The sequence below is a fragment of the Sylvia atricapilla genome, chromosome 5, assembly GCF_009819655.1.
Source record: "Sylvia atricapilla isolate bSylAtr1 chromosome 5, bSylAtr1.pri, whole genome shotgun sequence".
Taxonomy (NCBI): Eukaryota; Metazoa; Chordata; class Aves; order Passeriformes; family Sylviidae; genus Sylvia; species Sylvia atricapilla.
The window spans coordinates 64,300,826-64,320,627 of record NC_089144.1 but is presented as its reverse complement, the minus strand read 5'-3'; the positions used below and the strand labels follow the sequence as shown (position 1 = coordinate 64,320,627).

Sequence of the window (19,802 nt, the reverse complement as noted above, 5' to 3'; positions counted from 1 at the left end):
GTCAGCAGTGTGTGAAAGAGAGCCCGTGTTTTACATACGTGCAGGCAGACTCCTCGCCACTGGTCCAGGTGCAGCTGCGGGCTGGGTACAAGAGCCCCATGGGCTCTGCGTGTCACGGGAAGGAGCACCGAGGTGGGGCAAGGACAAAAACAACGAGAGAGAACACCTCCCCTTGGGAAACATGGCCCTGGGGTGCAGGGTCTGCTCTAGCTTCTGGATCTCAACACCCTGTTGGCACCACAGCAAGCTGTGCCAGAGCCAGCTGAAGCACTCGTGCTCAGGCATGTTGGAAAAAACTAAAAAGCCCAGCCAGCATTAAATAAGTTAAGAAGGCTTTCCCGTTTTCTGTCAGTATGGAGTATTGCTTTTTTATCTTCCCATGAAAGCTCTCCTGCCCTGTTATGTGCTCACCATGCAGTGACAAGGTGACAGTGCCGTGCTGTGAGTGGGCCTGCCTTGCTCCTGCCCTGTGCTCGGATTGTTGAAACACCTTAGGTATTTGTTGAGGGCTGACAGTCCTTGAGGCACTATTGTTGTCTGCAGTGGTCGGCTCAAAGCTCTCCTGAACCTCTGTGGTGGCCACTCTCCTAGTTTTGACATCAGCATTGGTTCAATGTGAACATTCAATTTTTTTCCCCCCACTGCTGTTTCTTTTTCTTGCTCTTCCAAAGATCACAGACATGAAGCCAGGACTGCATTTGCCACAGCTCAGTAACAGCCTGTGGCTCGTGTGGCACTGGAGTATCTCTCTTTAAAGAATGAACGTGCCAGAATCAAATAATTAATCCTCAATTCTCCTGTGGGACTGAGGGGTGACTCAGTGCCTCGTGCTGTTATGCTGACCGGCAGAGGATCAAAGGCATTGGAGCTGAGGAAGCCCTGGGACAGCACAGTGTCACTCTGTGCCTGCACACCAGGCACCTGTAAATGCTCAATCTTGTGCACTTATCTCCAGGAATTTTTTTAGCCATGCAGGGGATTGAAAACTCTGCAACCTTGGAGACAAGGCTGGACCTGCCATCACCTTGCTCTGGACGGAGTGTTTTCTCAACCTGATGTTGCCTTTTTACCTTTTCTCTTTATTACAACCAAACTTGGCCACCCTGAGCAAGTCTCCCTCCTAACTTACACGTCCTTCACTGCACCCACTGTGTGTGCGTCTGGGCGAAAGGCAGGGCAGGGAGGTTTAGGCACTGCTGAAATTGAGCTGCATTGGTGATGCACATCCCTTTTGGGCACTGGGACCCCCAGCATGCTGTGCCAGCATGGCATGGCAGCCCTGAAGAAGTGCAAACAAACCCCAACACCTGGCCTTGGGCTGCCTTGGCATCCATCATGCTGCTGCGTGAGCTGCTTGCAGGGGAGGGGTGGGGATTTGCTTGCACACAGCTGTTGTATAATACAGACCTAGTTCAAACACAAGTTTGCAGGCTGGGAAGCGTTTGCCCAGTCCAGGGGGAAGACGAAGACCCTCTGGGACAAGGGCTGCTGCACTGCATCTTCTGCTCTGTGTTATAAAGGAGATGAAACATGAAGCATGTGCTTTCTCCAAAACCTGGGTCTTACCCAGGTTGCATGTGGGGCGTCACCTGCGGGAGTCCCCCTGAGTGTGCATGAGCTGTGGTTTGGCTGAGCTCAGCTGCTGTATGGGACTAATACATAGTGATGGCGTCCTATAAATTATGTAGTCAGAATGTTCGCCATCTGCTCTGCACTGAAAGCTGAGTGTGATTGAGATCTTCTCTGTTTCCCAAAGCTTGACTCTCTTGCCAAGCTTGAAATGTGTGTGTGTATCTCCTGTAAGTGGTTCTGATTGAATCAGGTAAGGAAGGATTTTTTTAAGCAGGCTGCAATGTTCCCTGCACCCGAAGTGAGAGCTGAAGAAGCGGCCAGCATCCCATAATAAGGCTATGAGTAAAACTGAGTCTGATTTCATATTTATTAGGTTCTAAAGGGACTGAATCTTGATTGCAGTGGTCATATCAAAGATTTAAAATAGTAATGCAAAAAGAAAAGGAAACCCCAGTGATTCATATAAGAAGGGGAAACAGAGACAAGTCATGGAGGAAGGAGTTTGAGGGGGTCTGAATTGCTCTGCTGCCCAAAAGCAGGAGGGGATTTGAATCAGATTATTCTCATTATGTGTCTCTTTAAAGCATCATCAAGCTAGATGAATGGTCTGGGGGACAGTTTGCAGGCATGGTGGCTGTGATTATCACCACGGATTTGCAGTCCTAGTTATCTAGCTTAGAGACAAGATTATTAGGGGGTATAAAGCTGTTCCTGCCCTAAGCCTTTAATGTACATTTTTAGGTTGGGTGATGGGAAATGCTGTGTTCCTGCACAGCCCCTTGGAAGCCTGCCTGCATCCTCTAGTGGTCCAGCCCTCTGCAGGGCTGTGGGTGCAATGTGGAAGGGAAAGAGATCTATGCTGGCCAGGAGATCGTCCAGGGGGGTGGACAGGCAGCCTTCCCTGGGGACTGTGGCAAAGGGCAACAACTCTCACATAGGTGCTTACACTATGATAGGAAATGGGGAGGGGATCTTGGGAGGGGAGATTAAATCCTCCTGCCTTGGCAGAACCGTTTGCTCCCCATAGCATCTCCCTCCTTCTTCCAGCTGGAGCCTTTGAGGCCCCAAAGGCTCAGAAGTTGGTGTGGCTGTTATAGAGGGAATGCCTGTGAGCTGTGAGTAGGGCTCTCCCCTTCAAAGGGGATCAACAGACATTGCCTGTAGGCTCCTTGGAGTTCATCCTCAGGGGTGGTGAATATGGAACAGGGCTGCTGGCAGTCACTCTCCACCTCCTCAGTCCTGCAGCTGCAGCAGCTCCTCATCCTCCGCTTTATCTCGTTCCCTACTTTGTGTGTTGCACTCCTGATTCTTCTGTGGGCTTAGGCAGGATGTCCAAGGCATTGTGCCCACATGCCAGCCAGGAGAGGAATTGCACAGGGCAATTCCACCTGCCAGTTTTCTTCCAACATTGCATCCTTAATACACTCATGGAAATTCGTAACATTGCTCAAGCCTGTGCAAGTAAAATCACTCTGGTCTTTTTACACCAGGCTGGACTTAAAGGTCTGTGGGAAGCCAGAGGATGTTGTAGGGGTACTGGGGCAAGTGTGGCTTTGATTTTTGCCTCTGGAGTCATCTGCTGGAGATTCATGCCTTGAGAGTGCAGTGGGGGACCTTCCCACTGTGAGTACTGGGGAGATTTCTGCCCCGGCATAAAGGCTGCCTGATCTGGCTGAACCCACCTGTTCAGAGGTTTTTCCTGTGGCAGCACATCACCCTCAGCCACTGGTTTCTGTTTTGGTGCTGGAGGTGCTGCCTGGCCCTGTCGTGGCACATGAACACTCCCTATGAACAGCCATAGGTCAAACGGGGGGCACTTGTCACCCAAGTTGCCCAAGGGAGACAAGACAAGATGCCACTTCTCTTCGGGATGGGGGTGGGGGCAGCATCCCTGCTGCAAGGCAGAGTGGGCAGGGAGTTTGAGTACTGTTTGTTCACATCCAGGCAGAAGAGCCAGGCTCAGCTAATGCTGTGTTGCTCATGGTGTGTGTGTGGTGGGGGCTTGCAAGAGCCAGGGACCCAAGACTCGCTGAGTGCCCCTCACACTCTGCAGAGCAGCAAGAGCAGCCAGCACACCGACTGGAAACACCCCTCACTCCTCCCCACCAGGGGACACCAAGGGCTCAGCCCCTCCAGGCCTGGATCAGAAAAGGGAGGTTTTTCCCATGTCCTCTGTGCTGCTGTGTCCTTCTTGGGCTCTGTGGATCAGGGAGGGGGAATGGGCAGAGGGAGGTTGAGCTCAGGAAGTGTCGACCCACCCTTCTGGAAACCCAGAAGGTTCTTCAACAGGCAGCCCACCGAGAAGCCTCATTTGGGTGTTCAGCGTTATCCCTGCAGGGGTCCAAGGCCCCTTGCAGAGGGAGGCAAGGACACCTGCCTTTTTTGCTTCAGCCTTGTGAACAAGCAGAGCTCCAGGGTCATAAATATGACCAGACAAATGAAGACAAATTCCATTCAACAGGATGGGGCACTGCTCCACACCAAACACCCCATGCAGATGGCTGAGCAGGGTTACAAACCCCCATTATAGGAAGCAGAGAACCTACAGAGGCATCTCAGGTTTAGAGTGACTGTGAATCTCTTGAAACCTTTGGTTTCCCATATTATTCCTAAATCTTCCCAGATTTTGTCCCTAAGCCCACCTGGCTTTAGGAAGGATTCCAGTGGATCCCGAGGAGAAGGTTTATGCTGGAGCTGTGAGAAATCTCCTCCTAATACCCATAGTGGTACTTTTTGGGAAGAGATGTTTCCCACCAGCCAGCACAGGCGTGTTGGGAAAGGGTGCTGGGACGAGGCATTGAATGAGCTTTGGGGGTTGGCTCCAGCCAAGGCATTTTACTGGATCATCTGAATGCAGGGCAGGTGTCAGGCTGTGCCGAGGTGTTCCTGAAGCATTGGGTGCATCCTGTCAGAGGTTTGTCCTGAGGTAACTGGGTCTGCTTAGTAAACACCTCGCAGCTTCTCTGATCGACAAGCCTTCGGGTTTCCGGTGTGCACGAGCACAAGGTGAACTTTCGGGGGATATTTTCTGCTACATGCGGTTTTGCAAGTGCGTGCGTGAGTCACTTCACCTACTCCAGGCACCAGAGGAACCGCTCACACGAGTCCAGTCACTCATGTGTGCATGAGCCCCTGCAGGCCACTGCCAATCTCCATGCTCCTGGAGCACCAGCACTGCCCTGTCCCCCCCAGGGATCCCAGGGATCTCAGCTGATCTGAGCTGAGCTCAGCCAAAGCCAGCCCTCTAGGTGCAGGATGGGAGCAAATGGCACTGGAAATAGAGCTGCCTGGCTCTGAGATGAAGACATAATACTTAAATTGCTCATTTGATACCTTTTCTGGTTTATTTGTTTTATAAAAGGACTTAGCTGGAGACCCAGGCTCCTGAGGTTTTCATTTCTCTGCAGAGGAGATAAGAAAAGCGCATTTCCTTATCCAGTGAGTCATTTTTTCTGCTCTTTAATTATGCATTTGTGCGATTATCAAGCGTATTCAGCTCTGAGACACAAACAGCTCAAACTACTCACCAAGCTTTAACTTTTGCTATTCCGAAAATGATCACAGTCATTAAGGGTAGGGGAGGCAAAGATGGGGCAAAGGAAAAGGGGGAGAGCTGATGCCCAGAACCTGGGCTATGCTCATCAGCAGGCCCACATGTGAGTGCTTCAGGGGTAGTCAGCACTGGTTTTCTCCTTGAGTAAGCATTATCATGTGTAAATTCAAACATGTCTTCTTGGCCCAGGAGGAGGCAGACAATCTGGGATGAGGGCAGGGAAGACCTGTAGAGCATGATAAAGAGGGATGAGAAAATGTAGCGGGGAATAGGGTAACATCAGTGGCTGCAATGAGGCTGCAACATCCTTCCATGTATCATGCTTCATTCACAGGAGGGCATGATCGCTGCCATCCCCGGGCTCCCCACCATGCATTTGAAACGTCAAGTTTTCTTTCCGTCTACTGAAATGGGATCTCTTGGCTCCTGAGCTTTCCTGTAAATCTCGCCCTCCATGTTGAAAGCACTGTGCAGGTTACTTGGCTTGGGCTTTCCCCAGTGTGCATATTTGACTGGAGAGCTCACAGAGTTAATCTGTGAGTATGGTACAGCAGATACTGGGAACCATTTCCCACTCTGCACTTTAGGCCAAGCAGAGAGGAGAGACAGGAGGAAGAGGGACAGGGTGACAGTCCTGTGGTAGGACCCACAGAAATAGGGGCTAGGAGTCTCTAAGAGATGACCAACATGGGGGAATTACAGTGGGGGCATTTGAGAGGTGAGGAAAACGGGAAGGATGGGGGAGCATACCTCTTCAGGTAAAGGAGATGAGCAGGTAGAAACACCCCAGGGCAGGAGGAACAGCAAAGCCTTTGGAGCAGGGAGGTGGTTTGGGGATAGATATCCTGACAGAGCAATGGATGTTTTGTGGGGATCCTCTGCCTTCATGCATGTCCTCAACCCCACCAGCCCACAAGACAAGGTATTTTCTCAACCCTAGACCCTACACTTGCACTTCTGAGAGCTGCCTACTGGGGACAGTGGGGATTCCAGGTGCCCTCTCCTTGCCGGGTCTCTCCAAGCTCAGATGTGGAGCTCAGATGCGGACTGGAGTGAGCCTTGGCTTTTATTTCCCCCCCTGCTGTGGGTCATGGCACTTCATCACAGCTTTCCATCCCTTCCCACTGCCCTGCTGCTGGACACTTGTCTCTCCAACTCCCATGCCCTCGTCCTCACCTGAGGTGTGCAAGAGGCAGAGGGTCAGCTTAAGTGGAATATGGAGAGCTGTTTGACCCAGCTTCCCCAGCAGGTACGAGCAGGGCAAGCACAGCCTGCTCATGGCACACATTGAGGCAGAGGGTGCTGAGCTGTCTGTGCCATTTGTGGCTCAGGACTGCGCTGAGAGAGGGAAGTGCTTGGCATGCCCCCACTCAGCTGGGGAGATTTATTTTGACTAAGATGGAGTGGGAATAACTGAGCCACCAGCACAAGAATGGCCTGCCTCCCACAGCTCCTCAGTTCAGCCCACAACCCTCTGGCAGCCATTCCTGCTGGCATGGCACAGGAGTGAGGGAGCAAGCACCTGGGCACACTGGCTGGAAGGGGAAGTGAAATCATGGCAGGTGTAGAACTGGTGAGCAGTGACCAGTTTTTGGTTGGGACTTCGGTGTCCTGCAGTGTCCATGGTGGGGCTGAGTCTGTGTTGGGGCTGCTTTGCCACTGCTATGATGCAAACTATCCTCTGGGAATGCTGCTGGCAGGGAGGGAGATGTGCTGTAGGGCAGCTCCTCCCCTGTAGGGCATGGGGTACCAAAGAACTGCACTTGAGCTGAGATCTAGCATGGGGAGCTGGTGACTGCACCCTACTCAGGACTTCAGGAGGTGGGATGTGGAGCCTGTGGGCTCAACTTGCCCAACAGTCACTGGTGAGGGGCAGGCACATTCAGGGACCAAGTCCTCAGGCCTGTCACAAAGGACCTCAGCTGCCTAGTGGGGGCACCTGGTGCTCTGTCACCTTGAGCCAGAGTACATTTTTGATTTTTTCCTCCTCCTCTCCCAGCCTTGATCCAGGACAGTGAACAGTAGAGGCCTCACTAGAAGGAGTCCAGATGATGCTGTAGCTGCTGGAAGGACATGACTCCAGCAGTAAAGTCCTATTAGGGATCTCCTGGGTAGGGCAGGTCACTAGTGTTGCTTCCTTCAGCTGAGAGCCAGCCAACAACTGTGGCTGGCCCCTTTCTTTCCTATGGAGTGAAGAAAAAGAGGATGTGACTTTTGTGCAGTAGGAATGGAAGAGATCCACCTACAGCACTAAAATCCATCTTTTCAGGTCCCAAACATCAGGCTTTGACGTATGGGAATTGGTGGCAGAACATTTCTCCTGCTCAGGATTGCCTAAGACTATTAAAGGGGTTTTTTTAGTCCCTTCTGATGGTTTGAGGACCAGGCTTGCTTGGTGTGACCTGCTTTGCCCATGCTCTGCACATTTACTGAGCAGAACCAGATCTGAACCCTGGAGAAGGAGACATGGTGCTGAGGAGCCCCAGGTCTAGGTCTGTGTTGGAGAGGATGGAGAGAGCAAGGTGATGGAGAGCACCATCAGTGGGAGTGGAGAATGTACAACAGTTGGCCCACTTGCAGAGCAGTCACTGGCAGGATGTGTCCTCGGGGCAGTGGGAGCTTTTAAATGGGGAATCATCAGTGCCCTTTCACTCTCCACTCCTCTGGTCCTTTGCATTTTCAATCCAAGCCTGATCTGTGCCTCTGCAATGGTGCCTTGTAAAAATCTGTGCACAGGAAAGTCTCCTGTGGACACTGGAGGAGGCCGAGGGGGCTCTTCAGTGTAAGCAAAGGAAGGTGCAGGCTGGGGGACGTGCCTGGGCTGCGGGCAACATGCAGGTGGGCAGAGGAGCAGTGAGGATCAAGGAGGTCAGCCTGGGACACAACACCGCTGGGTACGAGGTGCTGCGTGGCTGAGGCACACGAGGGGCTGCGGGGATTTCGGAAGCATATTTTGGAGGAGAGGGGTAGTTTGAGGGCACGTTGCAGAGGCAGGCAGGGGTAGGGCTTGGTCGCTTGCTCTCCTCCTCCCTGCTGAAGATCCGCCCCAGGCCAAGCGCAGCAATTGTGAGCCCCAAGGGAGACAACGCAAATTGACAGACTGTATCTCCCTCTGCCACGGGGCCTGGGGCGCTGCGATTTCACACTCCAGCGGCCCCATCACTGCTATGCCATGCAAGAGCTGGGCTCTCACTCCCACTCTGCCATGTCCTCATCAGGAAAAGCTGCCATTTCCCCCTCCTGCCTCTCCTTTGAGTGCTTCGACACCCTGACCAAGTCATGCATCAAGTGCTCCGACCTGTTCAAGGACAACACAAGTAAGGGGACAAGGGCAGCTGCAGTCTGAGCTCCCCAGGGGTGGATGGTGGTGGGCCAAGGAGGCTGGGGGCACTCCAGGGGTGGGCAGGTGGAAGACACCATCCCCTGAGGATGGCTATGGAGCTGGCAATGCAGGATGGTGCACTGCCTCCACCTAAAGCAGGGGGTAAGAGGGCAGCCAGTTCCAGTGAGAGGAACATGGTGTAGGGAGAAGTCAGATGATGCACCCTAGGGTGGATCAACCTGACCCAGGGGTGACTGTAGGAAGAGCAGGAAGCTCTCATCTCCTACCACCCACGGACAGGGAGTGGGATAAGGGTCTCATCAAGCAGGGGGATATTTTGTTGCTGGTGGCAGCTGGGTCACAATTAAGTGCCACACTTCTTGCCTGCCACCGCAGCCCCCAGGCCGGCCAGCCAGGTGAAAAATGCCACTGCCCTCCTTCCTCCTTCAGCTCTCCCCCTCCTGACACTACCGGCATCTCGTCCCACAGCAGAACCTACCCTGGAAACCACCCTGACCAGCACCTTTCTAATCTTTGGAGTCCCAGTGGTGGTGGGGTTTATCCTGGTTCTGGCTACCCTCTGTGGCTTCCTGGCCTGCAAGATGGGAAAGTGGAGGAGAAAGAGGAAGGCAGCAGATGAAGAGGACAAAGGTAGGAGACCTCTTCCTCTCTTTCTCACAACACCCTGAGGACCCTGGGGTAGATGGGATCACTTACTGCTGGCTCCTCCGAGGCACATCCCTGTCCAGGCTAGCTCCTCCACCTCAACATCAGCTCTGCAGGCATCCCATGGCATATTGGGGCATCTGGATGGCAGTGTCCTGCATTCCCTGGGAACATGTGCCTGTACCTGACTGCCAGCACAACCCTGCTGAGCCATCCCTCCTTTTGCCAGGCCTCCCTGTGCCTTGTTTACTTAAAGCATGTCCTGGCACCATCCCCTCTCCAGAGAGGACACGTACAGAGTACTGGTGAGTGGCTTTGTGAGCTCACTGGTTTGTGAGAGCCCTCTCCCCGAGTAGCCAGAGGACCATGGATGGAGTGGGAGTCATGGGGGCAGTGGTGGACACCTGGGCATGGCTCCAGCCTCTCCCTGTGGCGCTGCAATGGGAGTCCTGTGTGGACCACCCAGCTTGTTCCTCGTGCTTGGGATGCCTAGCATCTTCCAACATGCATCCCAAAGACCCCAGTGGGATGTCAGGGCCAGCCCCATTGACAGTACACTGCAGCACTGCACTGGGTTATCGTGCATCAAAATTAGGGCTGGGGTTCAAGGGATGGGGCTGAGCCTTTCCTAGCAGGGTACTTCCAGGAGAGTAAGGCCACAGTGCTCCACGATGGCCCGTTTTGTTGGGCCGGCTCTTTCCTCCCTTGGGGGCCCCTGCAATGGCACTGATTCAGCCTTGAACAATCTTCTCAGAAGTGGTCTAGCCTGGCTTCATTCCTCCCCATTCCCAGGTAGGGGGCATGGCTCCCCAGAACCCCCAAGGGGGGCTGCCACACAGACATGCTGGCACTCAGCACTGCCCCACGACCTGGGGGGTGTCCACAGTGGGGCAGCTGGTCCCTGTGCCCTGGCTTGCCTGCACACTTCTTGCAGTGCCGGATGGTGACTCAGACTGGGGGGACATTACCCGGGGCCTTTCTGCTCTGCGACAGCCCGTGACGCACATGCCTAGGAAAAATACCAAAAGTGAAAAAGAAGGGAAAAATCCAGTGGTGAGAGAGATCTGGCCATTATGGGGAGTGTTGGAGGCACTGCTCAGTCTCCTGTTGCATACCCTGGTCCACATCCCCCTTGTCCCCCAAGGCTGCACCACAGCAAGCCCAGTGTGCAGCCCTGGATGTGTGGAATATGGCAGGAGGCTTGGGGCTAGAGGCACACGGCTGTGTTCAAAGTGTGTAAACAAGTCTATTTTTAAGTGGGAGGCGGTCGGGGAGGGCAAGCTGCTATGGGCTGGGCTGTTCTGCTGCCAGCAGGGTTAAGCAAGAGGGCTCAAAGTGGAAGTGAAGTTTCAGCCTTTCCCTCTTGTCTTTTAATGGGGGGGAAAGCCCAACGGTTGTAAGCAGGAGCAATTCTGCAGCAGGAGAGGTGTGGGGACCTTGCAGACTCCTCCTGTTCCAGACTTGTTTTCTCCCCTAGGGACAGGACCGTCTCCCTGGGACCTGCCTGACCCCACTCCGTGAGCCTAGTAACCCCCTTTTCTTGTCCCTTCCCAGAAAACACAGACATTGCCAGCCCCCTGCCCAGCCCGGACCCCGCCATGCCAGAGGGAGATGGTGCCCTGAACCCAGCCCCATGCCTGCATCTTGATGGGAGCCTGAAGATGCCAGGGCCACCCAGGAAAGCCAGGGCAAAGCAGAGGCCATTCTGCCAAGGTGATGCTGATGGTGACATTGTTCTGCTCTCCACTGTGTACCCCCAGCCTGAAGAATGCAATCACAGCTTCCCGCTGCCCGCCACTGAGCTGGGGGCCACAGCGCTGGTCACCACCAAAACCACCCAGAACTGTGCCAGAGAGGAAAGAATCTGAGGGCAAGGGGAATGGGGCTGGAGTGCTCTGGCCAGTCCCCGTGGACACTGACAGCCTGTTCCTGGGATGAGCAAAGCCTTCCATGGGTATGAGCTCTGTGGGAACCAGGTTTTGCCTTTAGCAAGATCAGCCTTTTAAGATGACTGTCCTTTTTGTGCTGAGTCTCAAGTTACACCTGTAAATGCTGGAGGAAGCCAAAGTGGATCATGCTGAGTTACAATGAACTGTTGACAGCTGCCACAGCTAAACTACTGGGAGGAGGCAGAGGAGACACAACCGGTGAGGATGGAGTGTGGCTGGAACTGCTGTGCCATTTGCAAGGCAGCCGTTGTGCCTGGACAGGTCTCCTGCTGGATGGGCAATTGCTGGGAACATGGGGCTGGAACACCAGAAACTGCCGGGGGAAATGAAACAGAGAGGAGTTACTTTAGGACCATATCCCACACAGCAGTAGCTCGATTTTTGCTACTGACCTCAATAAAAGGAGACTTGAGGCCATATGGAGCAAGGCACAGCCAGCATCTACTCGGTTCACAGTCCTGCCACCCTTTCTTATGCACTCTGTGATACTCAGGTCTTTCCACCCTCAGGGCTCTCTTATACAGTGGCAGGCATCCACTGGCACTCATGGGAACGCCCTCCACAGCCAGGTACCCTGGAGACAGGAAAAAATTTTGTCTTCCCAAGCAGTGAAGAGGGGAAAAAAAATCTGTCCTTGCTCTGACCTACAGTCCCTGAAGTTAGGAAGGACCAGGGGCAGGCAGTGGAGACAGTTAGTCCAGAGGAGCTCCCTGAACTTGTCATTACAGCCCCAGACAACCATCACTTCAGCTTACTGTCACTGCAGAAAAACTGTGTGTCACTTGGGATGGATGCTTCCATGCTGCACAAGAGCAGTCAGGGAGTGACGTGAGCGTAGGCAGGACTTAATTTATGAGAATGTCGTCAAGGCTTTGCCTGTGTGCCAGAGCTGGCCAGTGTTGCTGACCCCAGGCATTTCCCCGTAGATGGGTTTCTTCACCTGCCTGTAAGAGGGTTTAAAGCACAGGAAGGGCTCTGTTTGGGAAATGAACTCTTTAGTGTGGGATTGCTGATTCTGAGTAATGACAGCAGCTGATGCCCCCTGACTGAACAGAGACTCTGGGTTGGGTGAGAAGCCCCTGGAGAAGGTGGTTAGTCACTTAGAAGTGCTTTGAGGGGTTATTTACATGAAGCACCATCTCTGGGTCTGCTCTTAGATGAGGTGGCTTCCTCATCCGAGAGGCTTTGGACACTGAACAGAGCCGGCCAAGCAAGGTGTGGGGACACTGACACCAGGCACTAATGGGCCACCGAATGCTGTATTGCCAGTAGGCTCAGCTGGAGGCACTGTGTGGAGGTGATGTCCCTCTGATGATGGGAAGGTGACTTCCTGCCCAAGCCTGAGTTCTCTCTGGGGCTGCAGGACAGATGCTCCTGTTGAAGGGTGACCACCTCTCTTCTCCTCTGCCTGTAGCACTGCAGCCAGACTCATGGCATCTGTCTCATAAAGGCAATCACAGGTGCTGCCACAGGTGCCAAGGCCAAAATCCCTCACCACAATTCCTCTCCCAGACCTTAAGACACCAAGAGAGGTGAACTCTCATCTGACTGAGGCTCCACATGATCCAGGATGGGATGGATCCCCATCTCAGCCTTGGGGCTGAGCATAGTGGAAGAGGTGGTCCATGTGCCCAGTGACTGTCTCCTGGGGCTCCAGACACCTGTGGCAGAAGCTGCAGAGGCTCAAGGGCAGGTGTCCCAGTTACCCACAACAGCCATGCTGCCCTTTGCAGAGGGGGTCTTGGCATGGCATGAATCAGAATTCTCATCCTCATGCTCCGCACCCAATCCTGTGAAGTAACTTCAAACAACATTTGTGTATCTGGAGTGGGGAAAAGAGCCAGAGCCAGGTCAGGGGATGTTTTGTCACTAGAAGTACTGCATCTGGGAGACAGAACAACCTGTTTCAGAGGAGATGGGAGCGATACAGAAATGGAGCAGAACTGCCAGGATCCACCTCCACTTCCCTCCCGGTGACAGCAGCAGCCCAGCCCTTTGAATGCACTGCCCAGCCCAGAGGATCTGAGAATTTCAAAAAGAAAGCACCCATACAAATCCTATTGAAAAAGCCCCTCTTTCTGCTCAGGTAAGGACCTCTGCTCTCATTTCTGCTGGAGCTTAAGCCAGGCATCTCCCCCATATGGGATGCCACTGGCATTTGCAGCGCACAGAGCGGCAATTGCATCAACACTGTATTCCTCAACCAGTGAGTGCCCCTTGGATCTCCTTTCTGTTATGGCATGTGGAGTGTCTTCTCTGCATTTGTGTCTGCCTGACTGCCAGCTGTAGTGGGGAAATGGTCGCCTTCTGCCCAATCTGCCTGGGAGGGATTTGTAACCTGCTCTGTGTGCTTCTCCATCCTTATGTACAGGGCAAAGGGTTGTCCATCATGTCTGCATGGAGAGCCAAGGGAGTAGAGACGAAAAACATTGCAGTAGAAATTAAAGAATAAAGTGAACCCATTGTCAATGCATGCTCAGAGGTCTGAATGGGGTCCCCATCCTGGCTTTAGGGGTGTCCAGCATGTTGGTCCTTGGGGTACAGCAGGGCTTTGAGCCAGAGAGGCTCCCCTGGCAGTGACTTTATCAACATGTTCCCTATATGTGACCACCTGCACAGCTGGGAACCAGCCAAGCCTGGCCACCTGTATCTCCCCACAGCCATGCCAGGAGCTGGCCATTAGGACAAGCACTGGGGAAAGTATTTTTTTTTTTTTTTTTGGGGGGGGGGGCGGGGGGGGGGTGTGGGGATGTTGCCTGTCTTTGACTTTCCACAGCAGTTTCTCACTTCCCTCTGTGAGGCAGGAGCTGTGCTTCCTCCTCAGCCTGGCACCCATGCCGCTGCCTGCACGACTGCCTAGAAAGGCAGGTGAAGCCCAGCTTCACCTGGCTGCAGAGGCATGGGGTTTCAGAGAGAGCCAGGGGAAAGTCTGAGGAAACCCCTGGGCAAGAGAAAGCAATTGAGGCTAAAACCCTCCTCACTGCAAAATCACCTCAGTACTTCCCTAGACATTTCAACTCTGCTGACCCTGTTTTGGAGAGGTCATGAGCATATTTGAGCTCCTGCAAGTCTCACCAAAAATGCTGGTGTTAAAGGAAAGAAGCCTTGGTGTACCTATGGATGTGGGTTTGTTTTAATCTATGGTCCTAGAGGCAGGAGCCAGCTGGCCAACAGTGCACGGCACGGTGAGGAGAGGGAACACCCGGCCAAGGGTCTTCTGCAACCACCAGTCACGTCTGCCGAACCCTTCTCAATGCCATGGGCTTGACTCCAACGTGAGCCATTCCTCCCTCGCTTCCTCTTCTCCACTCCCATTACTGGTTCCCCCGCCAGTTTAGACTCCTGACAGCTCACCCACAGCCCAACTCCTCCAGCCTAAAGCTGCCCCCGGCGGCTCCGCAGCCCCAGCTCGGCCCTCCAGGGGCAGGGCCTTGCCGGCAGGCAGGGCGAGCGGCCACCATTCCATCCCACACGTGAAGTGACACCCCGATGGCAAACGTCCAACAAGGGTCCGTCTGTCTCTGGGTGCAGCCTCTGATCGCCCCGCTCTCCGCAAGGACGGAGCTGTGTGGCCACTCCATCACCTGCCTGCAGAACACGGATCTCCTCCATCCCCCGGGAGCCTTCCCCACCGCTCACATCCCGGTGCCGGCGATGGCGTGGCGACACGAGGGTGCGCCCGCAGACCTCGGGGACCGTCCCTCCGCGGGAGGCTGCGGCAGAAGGAGAGGTCAGCGGTCCCGGGGCGCCTGCCACAAGGTGGCACTGACACCACACACCTCGGGGAGCGGCGGCCAGCGCCCCAAGGCAGCCAGGGGGACCAGGGATAGCCGGGCAGGCTTGTGGCCACTTGGGCCACACGGGAGGCGGACAGCCGGGTCTGACTCTCTCCGAGCACACAGCCCATCACCGTGGCCTCTGGGCTGCCCAGGAGAAAGGGTCGCTGGTGGCCGCACACCCGTGGGGTAACCAGAGGCACAGAGAGCTGCTGCTCCACCCAACAGCACTGAGCACCTCGACCATCGCTCCTGCTCCCCCGAGCAGCCCATTCCCAGTGGTGTCAGGCCTCTCTGAGCGTCCTCCAGGACACGGACCTGCCAGCCAGCACCTCCTTTCTTCATCTTCTCCCTGTCAGCCTCTGCCAAAAAGGCTGTGCTACCCCGGCAAGCTCCCCTGGTGGAAAAGGCCAGGGCTGGAGAGAAGGGGCTGGCCGGCTCCCTGTGCGATGTGTCAGGGGACCACAGCCTTCTGATGCGGCTCATCAGCATCCCTCCCTAATTGCTACCCAGTGCCTAATGACAGTAATTAGGAAGAACGAAGCTGCCTGGGGACTGGAAGCACCGATGGAGTTCAGGGAGACAGATGGTGTTCGCACTTAAAGAAAGATTAAAATAAAACCACAAAAAAAAACCCAACAAAAAACCACCAAACTCCCCCCCCCCCCCACAACAAACCAAACAACAAAAACCAACCAAACAACAACAACAACAACAAAAACTGCAACAGAAACAAAACCCACACCCCTCAGCTTCGATCAGCCTCCTTTTCCTTTGCTTAGTGTCAGGATCACTTCAGTCCACAGGTGCACCAGGGAGAGGCTAAGATGTTGCACTGGTTATTTTCAAACACAATATCTGCACACACACACACACACAGAGCCCGCAGAATCAGCCGGATTTTAGAGTGCTGAGGGAGCTGTGAGAGGTGGCACAGTGCCTGCCTGGGTACCTGGCATGGAGGGGGTTTCCTCCCTGCTTTTGTGGGCTCATGCTTTCCCCTGGGGCTGCCCCCAGAGCTCCTGGTTTTGCTGGCCGTGATCAGTGAGCAGCTTCCCAGGGGTATAAGGTGAGGGAAAGCCCAAAACCACCTGAGCAGCTGTGGTGAGCAGACAGAAGCTCTCCTGGCAGAAAGAGCTGGCCAAGGGACAGCCCCACATTCTCCCCATCACTGTGAAAACACCACACTGGGTTTTCCACACGAAACTGGACCTTGGCAACCGGAGCAGTTGGACAGGGACTGCAATGCACTCAGCTTTGCCTGCCTGGAGAAACTCCACCTGCAGAAAACCCACTCCAAACCCTTTCACACAGCCCCTTCCACCCCAGACCTGGGGTGATGCCACCTGCCTCTAGAGCTACCTGCCGGACTGCAGGTGTACCTGGGCAGAGAGATGATACTGTGGTGTGATGGAAACCCCCTTCCTGCCCCTTAGCAGCTGTCCCAAATGCTCTCAGGATGGCCAGGCCTTCACCCCCATAGCACTCTGGGGATGCAGGGTTATGCTAGGTAAGGGGGATGCTCAGCCTCGTGGAGGAGGATGCTCAGCCCTGCATTACGGCATGAGCCTGGCCCTGTTCAGAGGATGCTCCAAGAAAAGGCCCAAGGCAGGCATAGGGCAAACCTGCACACCCTGTGGGCTTTGGGGGGTAACTTCCTCCTCTCCCACAGCAAGTGGGGTAACTTTAAACCCATTCTTCATCCTGGTCACAGCTAGCAAGGCAAGTAGAATCTTTCCTAGTGACACAAACCTTATGTGACACCTGAAGTGATCAGTGGTGACAGGCAGATTGTGCAGGGAGAGCCTCTGCAGTCCTTTCAAGGTGCCGCTGTCATAGGGATTGATCCCCCCCTCACTCCCAGGGACACCTCCAAGGAGTGCAGGGCTCTCCTCCTGCTGGGCAGCTGGCATTCCCAAAGGGCTGTGGAAGTGGACACGGGGTGTGGAAGATCCCCAAAAGTAAGGATCCAGTTTTGGACCCCCCCAAAAGGGTCATCTGGGCAGCAAGGTGGCTGATGCCAGAGCTAGAGCACATAGTGCAGATTGCCCTGCTCCAAGCTGCATTGCATCCTCCCCTCCCTCTCCTGCCTTATGTTATTTCTTCCTTTTTCTCCCTTTTTCCTGAGGAGGGGGTTGTGATGAGAGCCCAGGGTGCAGCCACAGGGGTGCAGAAGGAGGGGGTTGCCAGCAAGGGGATGGAGCCCCATGTCCTTCATCTGCTGTCTCCAGTGTCAGCTAGCCACAGCTCCCTGGCTGCTGAGAGGAGCTATTCTGAGCCTGGATCAATGGGCAAGTGTGAGGGTTTGGGTGACAGCCACAGGAGGCATGCTGGGAGGAGGGCTGCAGGCAGGGAAGAGCAGGTGGGATTTCTCAGGAGATTCCCCCATCTTCCTCTCCTATACACTCTGCTGTCCTGTAAGGTTTCAATGATGCAGATGTCTTTCTCATTTCCTTCCCTACGGGGGTTGCAGTCTAAATGGGTCCCGCTACCCAGATGTCGCTTCCTGATTTGAGAAGTGCCAGCATTTTGTGGAGTGCCAAAACTCCAGGATGAAGGCACCTGCAGCCAAAAACTGTGGCCAAGACTGAGCTCAGGACGGCGATTTAAATAGGGGTTTATAGTGGGGGTGATGCACTAAAGATCATCTTCCTCCTCCACCAAAAATAATTGCCATTATTATTCTGTGACAATAATAATATTTGGTAAGGCTGCTAATTCTTGTGAAGTGAGGATAATTTTAAAGCTGGTGATTTAAATGCAGCACTGCAAAAGTTTTTTTGATAATTAAAAAAAAAAAAAAAAAAAAAAAAAAAAAGCTGTTTTCCTTAACTAAAAAGTTTGCCTTCTCCGTTAGCATTTCCAGTGATGTCCAATAGTTTCCCATTAGCAAATTTGCAGCTGATACCAAGTTGAGGGGAGTTTCGATCTGCTGGAGGGTAGGAGGACTCTGCAGAAGGACTGGACAAACTGGATCAAGAGGCTGAATCCAACAATATGGGGTTTAAAAAGACCAAGTGCTGGGTCCTGAACTTTGACCACATCCACCCCCTGCAGACCTACAGGCTGGGGACAGTGTGGCTGGAGAGTGGTCAGGCAGAAAGGGCCCTGGAAGTACGGATTGACATCTAGTTGAATGTCAATCAACTATGGCAAGCAGTGTGCCCGGGTGGCCAAGAAGGCCAGTATCATCCTGGCCTGTATCAGGAATAGTGTGGCCAGCAGGACTAGGGAAGTGATTCTTCCTCTGTATTTGGCATTGGTTAGGCCATAACTTGATTCCTGTGTCCACTTCTGGGCCCTTAGTTTAAAAAAGATACTGAGGTGCTGGAGCATGTCCAGAGAAGGGCAATGAAGCTGAAGAGAAGGGGCTGGAACACAAGTCCTATGAAGAGCAGCTGAGGGAGCTGGGGTTGTTTAGCCTGAAGAGGAGGATGCTAAGGGGTGACTTGATCACTCTCTACAAATACCTGAAAGGAGGCTGTGGCCAGATGAGGGTCGGTGTCTTAGGTTGCAATATGTAACCAAAAATGTTTATTCTATTCCATCTGTTGAAGCTGGCTGGGGAGATGTTTTCTTTATCTCTTGTATAACCCATTCCTCTTAACTCCTGGGGAAGGGGGCGGGTGCCTTCTGTTAATGGGCAGCTGTTAAAACCAGGTGGAGCAATGTTCCTTATCTCTTCCATGACTCATTCTCCCTCTGGGTGATATCTGCTGTTAATGGGCCATTAAGGCTCACCATATGACTGAAAACATTACCCCATTGTGAGATGCTCCACTCAGTGGGGGGAGCCAACCTCTCCTACCTAGATAAAAACTGAGACCAAGGAACACCAGGGACCTGTTTTTCCACTGGATTTCCAGAGGAAGACTGGACTCATCTCACCATCACTAGATTGTTTCAACAGGATCATCTCTACTACAACAGAATCACATCTGCCACTCCAGGAGGACTTACTCTGGACTGCTTGCAACACCCTGACCAACAGGGTATCAGGTCGTATTTCTGACTCTGTCAGGGTTTCTAGGATTTTTTTGTTTGTTTGCTTGGGATTTTTTGTACTACTCCATCTGTATTCTCAATATTCCTTGTAAAGAACTGTTATTCCTATTCTCAAATCTTTGCCTGAAAGCCCTTAATTGCAAAATTATAGTAATTTAGAGGGAGGGGGTTTACATTCTCCATTCCAAGGGAAACTCCAGCTTTCCCTGGCAGATACCTGTCTTCCCAAACCAAGACCATCGGTCTCTTCTCCCAGGCAGCCAGCAACGGAACAAGAAGATACGATCTTAAGCTTCCCCAGAGGAAGTTTAAGTTGGACATTAGGAGGAAATTCTTCAGAAAAAAAGGTGACTGGGCATTGGAATGGGCAGCTCAGGAAGGTGGTGGAGTCTCCGTCCCTGGGAGTGCTTGAGGAAAGACTGGACGTGGCACTCAGCGCCATGGTCTGGTTCACATGGTGTTCAGTCACAGGTTGGATTTGACGATCTCAGAGGTCTTTTCCAACCTAACTGATTCAGTGATTCTGTGACAAGGACCTCAACCCTGACAGGGAGGATCCAGTCCCCTTCCTTGGAGAAGAATGAGCAGGTCACCCTTGCTGGCCCGTCATGGGCACCACTGCCCTCCCTTGAGGGTGGTCCTAGCTTATTTGCAGTGTGAATGCAAATGAGAGGGAGCATCATTTTGGCACTGGAAAATCCTGCCATGGGCAGTCAGAAAGAACTGGAGCAGTGGATTGGGATGAGGGGAAAGAAGTGACCTGTTATCTCTCTCCCAAACCCCTTTCAGAGCCACAGCCCCAGCTTCTCCTACTCGCTTAATACACTCCTGAAAAATTCCCTTTTGTCATTCTTCCTGTCCCTCACCATTAATATCAAAATTAAATCTATAAATGCTTCTGGGGTGACACATTTCCCAGTGTATTCCCAGGAGTGGTCTCTCTGGGTTTATGGTTTGCT

The 19,802-nt window shown here is 53.3% G+C and overlaps 1 protein-coding gene across 1 annotated transcript; it reads left to right on the top strand.

Annotated features, from left to right (window-relative positions):
* The first annotated feature begins 8,280 nt into the window (after nucleotides 1-8,280).
* On the top strand, nucleotides 8,281-13,531 carry TNFRSF13C (TNF receptor superfamily member 13C). Its single transcript, XM_066319799.1, has 3 exons — nucleotides 8,281-8,442; nucleotides 8,937-9,098; nucleotides 10,668-13,531. The coding sequence occupies exons 1-3, from the start codon at nucleotides 8,298-8,300 to the stop codon at nucleotides 10,979-10,981; spliced, it is 621 nt and encodes a 206-aa protein (XP_066175896.1). The 5' UTR covers nucleotides 8,281-8,297; the 3' UTR covers nucleotides 10,982-13,531.
* Nucleotides 13,532-19,802: the final 6,271 nt, after the last annotated feature.

What these genes read in the sequence shown, in the direction of transcription:
- TNFRSF13C (XM_066319799.1), top strand. Translation starts at nt 8,298, where the DNA reads ATGCAAGAGCTGGGCTCTCACTCCCACTCTGCCATGTCCTCATCAGGA. An exon ending in CCTGTTCAAGGACAACACAA is followed by an intron (nt 8,443 to 8,936) that starts GTAAGGGGACAA and finishes CTCGTCCCACAG; the next exon opens with CAGAACCTACCCTGGAAACC. An exon ending in AGCAGATGAAGAGGACAAAG is followed by an intron (nt 9,099 to 10,667) that starts GTAGGAGACCTC and finishes GTCCCTTCCCAG; the next exon opens with AAAACACAGACATTGCCAGC.